An 11,416-nucleotide genomic window follows, 5' to 3' on the forward strand; every position below is an offset into this window, starting at 1 on the left:
CACCCATTCAGTGTGTTTTCAGGGCCTTTGTTTTACCTCGCTCTCTAGAGACTTGAATTAAAGGGGTCTATGACTATAGGCCAAGCTTCTAGCACAATGTGTGCTGTGGGGCCAAGAGGGGCGATAATCATCAGGTTGTTAAGGAGGCTTCCTGAGGACCTCTACTCATTGGGAATTTTTGATAACCCTTTGGCTCTGCTCAAGTATTAGGAAGGGGACTGTTGAAATGTGAGGCACATTTCCAAAAGAACAAAACAAAACAAAAAAAAAAAACATGGCAACTGACCTTTTGGAAACTTTCATTGTACATTTACAGCAGGACTGGATTACCACTGAACTCTGGTTTCCCATCAGCCCTTCCTGTGACGCAGGCCTGCGATTTCATATATAAAAACTGGTCAGCTGCTGAGAAAATACCTCGTGTCCCTCACACCCACTTCAAAGGGCTCCAATGATCAGCTGTGGCTGATCAGCTGAAGAGCCACAGTGAAAGGCAGAGTCAATGAGACAGAAACGGAGAGATACTGGATAACAAGAGGCACCGGGTTTGTGGTCAAAGTGGTCTGGATGTTTAATGAGTTAATACCGTACTTTGTTGCAATTTCCAATAGCCGATCATGTGACTGTCCCGTTATTAGTCACATTTTTTAATAGGGAGGAAAACCGCAAACCTTTGAGGATATATCCAAAATGCTCATTTAGCATTCATGACTACAGTAATTGGTCTTGGCAAGAAGAGATATCAAAGTAGCTACCTAAACCTCAAAATGCAACAAAAAGCACACTTTTGTGGATTTGGTACACAGCTAGTTCACCAAGCCGAAAGATGTACGCTATTTAAAAAAATGTTATTGTCCACTGCGGTTCACACTTTATAGCACTTGATATCAGGCTGTGAATATTTCCCTGGTGCTTGTTGTTGACTACAACATAAACACAGCATAAACGTGTTGCCAGATAATAAAACATGCAGGGTTAGAAGCATCCTTTTGTGTATATATATAGCATGTTGGCATGTTGTAAGATCCAAAAATACAAAATGTGAAGAAATGTACTATTTGATATGCTTTAAAAAAAGGCACTGCAATAACACATCATCATAAACTACTTAGAGTGCTGCTTTCGTGGCTTACTGGCAATGCTGTGAAACCAGTAGCTGCTCGCAAGATACGAACACACACCAATAAACTTGCACTTGCTCAGCTTTACTGTTAAACATTAGCAGGTAACAGACAACAAGACAACTAAAATCACTGGGGTTAATCATGCTTTTAACAACTTTCTGATGGAGTCAGAAAGCAGGTGATTGGCCTAAAGAGGACAGCCCCGAAGAGGCTCCGGTATTTCACACACAACCCACGGGCGGAATAGTGACCCACATGTAGCAGCCAACCAGCCAGTTGGTCGCTCGTGGATGAGTTTGCCACTGGCTGATGTCTACTAGCCAGGAAAATCAGCCTCAGCGCCAAAGACACTCACACACACACACACACACACACACACACACACACACACACACACACACACACACACAATTAGGACTGACTCCGAAGGATTTCGAGAGGGTGGCCTCCACTGCAATAATGGGGGAGCTTTTGTGTCAAAGAGATGCTTGTTTTTTCCTCCTCAGGCATGAAAGAGAATTTGTCTTGCCAGCCAGGTCTATTTATATTCACAAGAGCATTCTTGAGCATTGGCACAGTCACGTGGCTCACTGGGCAGTGGATATATACTAGCGATAGATTGGAGGGGCTCTGCATTAACTCTCAAACTGACACCACCATAGAAAAGAAACAACTTTAATTTCCATGAGCCTATCAGACACAGATCAGAGAGCGTATCACTGAGCAATACCAGGTGTGTCACAGCACTGGCTCTGCGGGGCACAAAAAGCACAGAGGGAGAAAAGTGCCTGACCATCACTTTCAGTTAGATAAAGTTGGTTGAGTTGTAAATGAAGGTGGGTGCATTGGCAAGCTGTGATAAATGGCCTGATATGATAAAATCCACATTCATTCTTTCCTTATGATGACTCAGAGTTTGCATCACGCCTATAAAAGCCAAAGCTTGAACAGGTTCACTCACTTCACAGTAGATTGTTATGCCCTGGAGTCGAGGACACGCCTAATAGCAGTGACTCACAAATCAACAGCAAGACAGAGTGCAGGCAAGCCTAGTCTGTAAACACGTTATCTAAATACTGTTGGTTTAACTTGACATACATAAACAAGCTACGTACCACATAAATGGGTGGATATTATGTAGTGTTAACCCTTATCCCTATACCTTAAACAAGGTAAGATCAACCATTATACTTCAAGTTTTCCAACAAATTATAGAAACAAAAGATAACAGAGTCCTCTCACACCTGTATACACCCAGGGAGAACTAAATTTCCACCACTTTGGTCTTACATTCTTTTATATATAAAATAATATATAATCACCAGAATACACAATAAGTAGATGACACACCTTGAAATTGTTGCAGGGGAAAAGAAAAAGAAGAAGAAGAAGAAGAAAAAAAGAGAGACAAAGAAAAAAAAAAGCAGGGCCTTCTGTTCATTATCTTGACAAGGTCTGATCTAAGATTTCCTGGAGCTGTTTAAAGATGTCCATCTTTAGGTTAACACAGAGAGTCATCTTTTCCACGTTGTGCATTTCCACTGTCACATCTATCCAGTTATTTATGCTAGATACTACATTTGCCATCCATCTTCTGGTAATAGCCTTTTTCTCTCCTGCTATCACTATATATTTATTGATGCCTTTTGCTGATGAAAGTACTTCTGGCTATACTTCTGGCAAAGTCTAGCCCAGATATAAGCTCTTTAAGTCAGATACTAAATCATTTTTCAACGACTTTTTCCCGTCTTTTTTGACCTCCACATACAGTAGGATGCAAAGGTCTTGAGCCACCACTGCTGTTGTATATTTGCTTCCAAGGAGCCAGGCTTGTCATTTTTAAAGTGATCTTGAGCAATAGTTCTCCAGGATTTGTGAAGTTCAATGTTTAATGTTTTTTGTTAAGCCACATAACACTGACCTATGAATCAATCAAGCATAAAAAAGGCATCTTGTGTCTACACAGACAACTTAGTAAAGAATCTATGTAAAATATCAGAATAACAGACTGTTATAACACATCATTTGTTCACGTTTCTTTTGTTAAATCTACCAAAGCTACCAAAGATAGCACAGGCTGACAACACAGCTTGATTTCTAAAGAGCTATTAGCCAAAGGAGCAGTACATCATTGAGTGTCTACAGGCATCTACAGTGGAGGCTGTGTCGTGGTTTAGAGCTGCATTTCAAACAGTGGTCTTGTTGATCTTGTCAAAATTGATGGAATCGTTAACACAAAAAAGTACCATCAGATTTCGATCAGTGCCATCTGGAAAGCGCTGATTGGCAACGGCTTCATTTTTCAGAATGACAATGATCCTAAACACACCGCCAATGCAGTAAAAACATGGGATCATCTAAAGGAAGCCAGTATCCAAAGAAGAGCTTTAAACGTCCTTCAAGAAGCCTGGAGAACTACTCAAAGAAATGACAAGAAAACACAGGCTGTGTTGAAAAATAAATACTGACTTTCAAGCTTGTTAAAAATTACAAACTCTGTTTTTGTCTGTTTCCCATGTTATTAACAAAATATAAAGAGACTCAAGACTTTTTCACAATACTGTAATTTAACAGGACCACGTTAGTATATTGATATTTCAACCAAATATTAGCACTGTATTTTTATGTTACAATATTATTATTGGCTTATTAATATATTACAACATATTAATAAGCCAATGAATAAGATATTAAAAATGAAGTAAATGTGTTGTTCATTGTTCCTGAGCTATAGTTGGGTCCCTAACTGTAATAATTAATCATTTCCAAGGAACATCAAATTGAATGTTTCAAGTTTCATCTTGTTATTTCAGTCTCAAACTCACATGCATAATTCAGTGGTTGATTTCTGCCATATTGCTCAACCCAACCTCACATCACGAGTGAACTCGCTCAACAAGTTAAGCATCTTCGACAATAAAAAGTTACTTTCTCACACCAAAGATCTGCAGGTCTTAAGAGCTGATGAGTGGGATGTCAATATAGCCCCTGGCATAAATTTAAATACGGTCTTATGTTTTGTTTTGGTTTTTTGGCATGCCTCAACATGTTCCTGGGGAACATAAAGAAGTCATGCTGACTTACCACACACACCCACACCACTCTGTGAGGGTGTCCTGGTACTTAATGAGACCGTTTGAATAATTCAGCCAACTATAGGCCCAGAGGAGGGAAAGAGACTCCAGCCATCATTAACTATTCACAGAAGCTGTATTATGTCAAACTCACATGTGCAAATATACTGTTTACACACAAACACAACAAGACCCTTACCAGATGAAATGCCCCGGCTCTGAATCTACAAGGAGGGAGATGAAAGCTTTCGGGATTCTGACCTTCTACGTACTCTACAGAGACCAAACACAAGCACAAACTTGTGCAATATCCACTACAATATGTAAACACAAAAATTATAGCATGGTAAGAAAAATCACAAGACTGCTCAAATCCAATTCAAATGCCGTAAGAAACACTGGATGAATGACCTAAGCAGTCTCACAAACAGAGCTGGAAAATAAACCATCTTTGTCGTTTATAATCGGTCTTTAATATAATTACACTGCAGTGCAACGTATCCTTTTTAGACGCTTTGGTGGCTTCATTAATCTCTTAAAAGAGAGAAATCTGTCAGACAACAGTCTCTTTCTTGGTCACACTTTTAGAGCTTTATTCAGCCATATTTAAACGTGCACACACAGCAGTGACAGAGAAAGCCTGTGATATTTTACATATGTGCAAAAGAGTTGTCATGCTTTGTGGCAACAAGCATTGTCGGTTGTACTTCTGAATGTGTGTGCACTATCCTGAAGCTGAGAGAAAGCTACACCCTATTCACTGTGCACAGAGACAGCTTTCTCCTCTGAATTGGGACAGACAAATATCTCAGGCTTATTGTACTTTGAGAACAGACATGGTTTTAATGTACTGTTTATGTCATGAGCAGTTGTAATGCTGTGCATGCCTACTCACTAATGCAAATGGACAAAAATTAGACTGTAAGGTGTTAAAAAACACCTACTAAGATTGCTTTTGCAACTGTGTGAAAATGTGAAAAGGGTGTTGTTTCACATCTGGAAACTGATTCATTTAGATGTGATCAGATTATTGGAAAGTAGTGCATGTCCAAGAGGAGATTTCCACAACAAAATAAGCTAAATTTGACCAGACTCTGTTAAACTAAATCGGTCAGTGATACAAGAAATGTTAGCATTCTGTTGTATATAATATATGCTTTATTAAACCAGATGGAAAATCTCATCAAGATTGAAAACAAATCTCTTTTTCAAGAGCGATCTGGCCAAGAGGGGAGCAGAAACCGCATCAAATGTAAACATAAGAAATGAGTACAAGTGATATTCAGTACAGGCAAATGAACACAAACAGTAACACGGACTCGGATCATATGCAATAACATATCAAGAACAAGAGCATCAAAACAAATCACACTCACACTGAAGAGAGAAATTTTCTCCATCCTTTCAAATGGACATAACCTCCCCCACACTTCTAACAATTTCAGCTCCTTCTGTAGATTATTCCACAAAAAAGGGATTAGAGTAAAGAAAAGAAATCTTTTCCCCTCCAATTCTGTTCTGACAAACGTTTGTAAAATACAGTGAAAGCAAACGCCGTACTCGTTCTGATTTTTACACATGTATGCAAATAAAACAAGACTAAACCATTTCACTCAATGGGATAAACACAGCTTTTAAATACATGTCATAAACTTCCATAAAGAAGTTAAAAAAAAATTACTCCATTAGCTGAGTTGATGGGGAGATTTGTCGCATGTCATTACCTCCTCTCTAGATAATCAAATACACAATAAAGACAAACAAAATCTAACTATTGGGGCTGAAAGTAAAATACTGATGACATAATGCTGCGAATGCTTTATGGTATCAATTTTACCGCATTTCCACCTGCTATTCACAAGAGATCGTTGGAACATCTGTAAGCAGCATGTAGTAAGAGGCCTATTAGAGTAAGAAGTTGAGAAATGAAATCTGGGTAAAGATTTCATCTTTCCAGTCAGTGTAAGGGGCCTCTTATTCCTCTTTTTGCACCAGAGCAGAAGGCACCTTAAAAACGCACGCACTGCAACACATGTTCTTCCGTTTGAGGAAGTGTCCATCACATGTCTCTAATCTGCCTTAAATTTAGCACTTTTTTGAGTGTGTAACAAAAACAACTGTTTGCTGTTTAACGCATAAATTATAAAAACAGCCCAGATACATTTTGAAACCCTTTATGACCCAAGTATCGTACAGGACAGCTGGAAATGTTTTCTCATTTTGACTATCAAATTACAAAATAATTCTCATGTTTCAGAATTTTAGAGAATTTTTGTATCTAACCCAAAAATGGTTGAGTAGTTCAGGTAATATGAAGCCCACACTGTAAAATCTAGGCGGAGCTGATTTTTCTGTCTGTGTTCAGACAGCATTATATTGTGAATCCTTTGTGCTACAGTGATACACCAAATATCCCCGTAAAGCTCACCCTTCTCCTCTTACCGGAACTGTTTGAATTTTGTCTCTAGCAAAAACGGTACAGTCATTCAAAGAGCACTGGACCAAATGGAAAAATGAAAGAGTTTAAAGGGATCTTCCACGAATGGGAGGAGAGTCCTCCTTGGCGATTCATCAGACTTCGCCCTACATCCTGTCACTGATGACTAAGGTCAGGAAAGCAGGTAGCTAAGAAAGGCTTAGTCCATATTAGTGCTGACATGCTCTGCTGAGGGCCTTCTCTCCTTAATACACAAATGAACACAGCCTACTTCTGCTGCATCTGAAGGATTGGCCCAGAAAAGAAGACTCTCAGCATTCTGATCAGAGATGCAAACAGACAGTGACCCCACACATATGAACAAGTGCACTCCACGCACTAGAAAGCGCTCAGAAGCAGACTGGGAGGGAACTGCCAATCATTTCCAGTTGTATTGCAATGTCAAAACATCACCTCGGCACGGAGCATCAGCTGCTAGCCGACAGACCAAAACTCATCTGTGCAGAATTTTGCTTGGGTCAGCGATTTCTCTCCTGCAAACTAGACAGACGGAAGGCGATATCAACCAGGTAGGCTGGACGCAGGGGTGAACCAGACATGAACTTTTACCTCTGGCCCAGTAGAGAGATGGGAGGGCGTGCACTCCCAGTGGAAATGCACACTGTGTGTCATCTTCTCAAGTATGACCAGTCAGTGGCCGTTCCCTTCTCTTCATATGGAGGCGGCTCATTCCAACGTACACACAAAGATCGGGTTCAGCTGAATGGCCTAAATGGCAGCAGAAGCTCCTGGCCACAGCAGCTCAGACCAGCTGAATGGTCCTCATTGTGTCCACCACAGTCACAGGGGGCTCGCAGAAATGAGTTGTTTTTTAAGAGGCCATTTGGCAGGCCAGTGTTCTTATCCGAGCAACGCAGGAACAGGCATTTCCACTTGCTTCAGATGAGGGCTTGTTATGGACTCAAGAAAGACGGCCTATGAGGCATGCATCCAGTCACAAAGGGACTAACAGACTTATACATACATGGACGTGAAACGGATAAGACTTTATACCACCGCCCCCAACCCACTCTTTCCACTACACTCAGTGTCTCGCAGCTGGAATTTAAAAAGCATTGCATTCACAAGCCATGATGTCACACAAGCATGTGTTGAAGTCTAAGTGTCAACACCAGAATAATGGGAATTTGCCCGCTTCTTGTACCAACCGGTTTTTGAACCTCGTGTTTCTGACGGGCGCTCGTCAACAACAACAACAGAAATGCAGAGGTTTAAAAGCAGTTCCTGTTTGCAAGAAGTGCATTACTGTGCAAGTGCGTAACAGACCAAAAATAATGGTGTCATGCTGTTAACCACAAGCAAGTTCCGATTCCGGTAAATAATCATAAATAACTCTTTAAAACATGTATGGCCAACACAGGCAAAACATATTTGCATTTTTACTCTTAAAGTCATAAATATGAGTATAATTTGTGATATAGAAGAATGAATTGGAAGTAGAAATGATGCAAAAAAAAACAAACAAATTTAACCCACAACACACACTGAGATTTTAACGCTTGTTTAATATTATATAGTTATGTCTTTGTTTTATCTGTCAGATGTATCTGGTTCTTATCTATACTTTGATTGTTTATATAAATGCTACCAAGCAACCAGAGAGGGCAGATGAAAATCAGCCTGTAATTCGCCAAACCTGAGTCCAACAGCTCGTGTTAATTTTTGTACCATGTGTCCATTTATTGAAAATGAGCATAAAGATGAAGGAATAATTGGCAAACCTTTCTTAAATAACCTGTCATCTAATACATAGTGATCTTGTAGACCTCAGTCTCCCCCTGGGGCATCTAAAGGTGTTGGCTCAAAATGACTCCCTTCCAACAAGAGTCCCTCTAGTCCCGTTTCATCGCTGTGGTGCAACGAGAGCTCACGCTAACCTATAGAGGCCCAGCATGTTTAGTGTACATAACTGCATTGCGTTTTACTATATATGGATGTTTCAATCTGTTACATCAAAGTAGTACTCACAGCCCTCCATCTAATTTTGAACGCGCTATAAAAGACAACTTCACTTCCTTTAACGGTGTGTTGTTTAAAAATGTGACATATCACTGCGAGACTAATGAGAAATTTCCACATACAGGTTGTACCCACCCTCTCACCCAGTGAACGTCTCCTGCCTCCATGGAGTGGATGTACTGTATATATCACTAATGTTTTAAAGGGCTACAGTATCCAAAACAGAACAACTGCTGAGATTCATCAGCAGGTCAGGTCAGCACACTAAATTCGTTTTAAATCTACACCTGAAAACACCTTTGGGTAATGGACTAATACTATTATTATACTCTGATCGAATACTTTGGTATTTTTATTGCAGTCAGTGTCTTTTTACACAGTGTAATAACCCCCTTTTTAAGCCTTTATTACTCCCAGATATGAAATCATCATGTATTTACATCAAAACGCACGCATTACCAATTATAGGAGGGTAGCTATATATGATGCTATATTTACAAAAAACAATAACAAAATGCTATGGATGCTGTGGATAACTAGAGGGGTCACTGCACAGGAGGATTAGATTTAGCTGCATGTATGTAGCCTCGGGGCCACAAAGCAGGGGAAAAGGAGGGGGTACTGTCACGGATGTGTGACAGTGTGTCATTGGTGGGGTAGTGGGGCAAACAGCTGCTCTGGGGGAGGGGTTGATATCAGCCCTGCTTTGGATAAATGAATGGTCCCAATATTGGGGTGCATACACACGTGACCACAGGCACAGGGCAGTGTAGTATATGAGGAGGAGCACAGGTAGGTAAACCCATGATTCCAGTAATAACAGGTCTGCACAGGTGTGCAAGGCTCGGTAAACAGTCTACGTGATCACTCCGGTGAATGTCACTGAGGTCACAAACTACGTGTGGTAACTACGGGCAGTCATACATGACAGACTGTATCTTCATATGACACCACAAGCGGATGATGACTATAGGCCTGCTCATCTGATTTCAACACCACTCACAGTGACTCACACTTTTATAGCAATCAGGCGGATTTTTTTTCCCAGATGAAAGTTGAGGTTTCAATTACGTCCAACTGGGAGCCATGTGGTTACAGCTGAATCAAATCCATACAATATGAAGAAGTACAACTAGATAACAAGAAAAGGGGTACAGCCCTGAACGCCTTTCAACCAAGCTACACACACACACACACACATAGTGGTGTTTAAAGACACACATTAACACAGCGAACGAGAGGATTTCTGATCTTGTTAATCAGCCTTTAGGTTTAAATGAGCTTCGAGAAAAAGAAGAATATAACAAAATAAACAGAAACAAGGGGAAATGGATGAAAGCCTTTCTCTTCCTCATGTACAATGCTGCTTGCCATGCACTGCTAGCTCGTATGCCCACATCCTGTACTAGCACAAAATAAGCTAGGTGGCAGAGCCTGAGAGCCCGAAGCATGCTCTCATTCAAATTTTTCATAAAGGAAAAGTAGACGGTGAGGATGAACCTCTGGTATAACCTATGCCGGTCAGTCCAGACAGCTGAGACACATACACAGCTAGCCTGACAATCTGCTACAGCATCCCCCCCATCAGCCCAGTCAGCCCCCCGCCCCTCCTTTACCTTCAGACAGCTCCAGATCCAACTCAGCCAACTGGTCTCTAACCTCTTTAGGCAGGGCGGACAAATCCACGCCGCGGTCCGCCATGGCTTCGCCGATAAACTCGAGTGGCGTCTAGTTGAAAAGAAACCGGGCTGTTGCGGGGAAACGTTAAAAAAAATAAAAACAAAACCCCTCCCTCAAGACACAAAACAAGCATCGGAGTGGGAGAGACAGTCCATCCGCACGGCTGGCCCTTCCGCCATAATGGGGAAAACTCACCAACGGCAACGGGCGGTCACGTGACTGCATTTACCTCGCCTGCGTGTGTTGATTCGCCGCATCCGAACAGGGAGGAGGAGGTGGAGGTGAAGGAGGTGAGGGTCTCACCGACACCGCTGCTCCCCCTGGCGTTTCAGTGGCGAACAGACACAGACATAGAGAGACACGGACACACAGATCCCCGCCCTTCATTGAGTTCAAGGGGGTTAAAAGAAAAGATTAAAACTTCTTTATAAAGATGACTGAAGGCTTTTGGGGGAGAAATACAGGTTCAACGCACGAAATGTACATGTTTTGTGTGATCATTTACTTAACTGTGCATGTATAAATCAATTAAAACGTACTCGACTTATTAAAAAGAAAACTAAACCACAAAAACTGAAACTGGTGCAGCATCTGATTCCTGCTGTTAGTAGTTTTCTGGGACTCAGAACATAACATAATGGCCGATTTACACTACAGAGGTGCAACAATAGTCAATTTCCAGAGAGATCAGGGAGAGAAACTTTGCAGGAGACCAGAAGTAGTGTATATTTGTCACACTTAAATGCTTCAGATCATTAAACAAACTTTGATATTAGACAAACATAACCTGAGTAAATGCAAAATGCATTTTTTAAGTATTGATTATGTTTAGCAATCAAACCTGTGTAAAAAAGTAACTACCCCCTTTGTTAAATCATGAATTAAAAGGCTTTTCTAAGGCTTTAGGACCACAGTGATCCATGGTGAGAGCCATTATCCACTTATGGAGAAAACATGGAACAGGAGTGAACCTTCCGGGAGTGGCCGGCCTACCAAAAATACTCCAAGGCTCGAGATTCATCTAGGAGATCACAAAAGAACACAGAACAGCATCTAAAGAACTGCAGGGCTCATTTGCCTCA

At 41.0% G+C, this 11,416-nt stretch overlaps 1 protein-coding gene across 2 annotated transcripts in view; it reads right to left on the reverse strand.

Annotated features, from left to right (window-relative positions):
- Positions 1 to 10,547, reverse strand: part of dip2ba (disco-interacting protein 2 homolog Ba) — a 43,662-nt gene extending 33,115 nt beyond the window's left edge. The window contains exon 1 of one of the 2 annotated variants that reach the window (XM_031746912.2): positions 10,271 to 10,547. In XM_031746912.2, the coding sequence (XP_031602772.1) occupies positions 10,271 to 10,355 (85 nt within the window). In that variant the 5' untranslated portion in view covers positions 10,356 to 10,547. The remainder of the gene's footprint in view (positions 1 to 10,270) is intronic. The other variant, XM_031746913.2, reaches the window with a different exon arrangement.
- Positions 10,548 to 11,416: the final 869 nt, after the last annotated feature.

Source organism: Oreochromis aureus, linkage group 20 (genome assembly GCF_013358895.1).
Source record: "Oreochromis aureus strain Israel breed Guangdong linkage group 20, ZZ_aureus, whole genome shotgun sequence".
Classification (NCBI taxonomy): domain Eukaryota; kingdom Metazoa; phylum Chordata; class Actinopteri; order Cichliformes; family Cichlidae; genus Oreochromis; species Oreochromis aureus.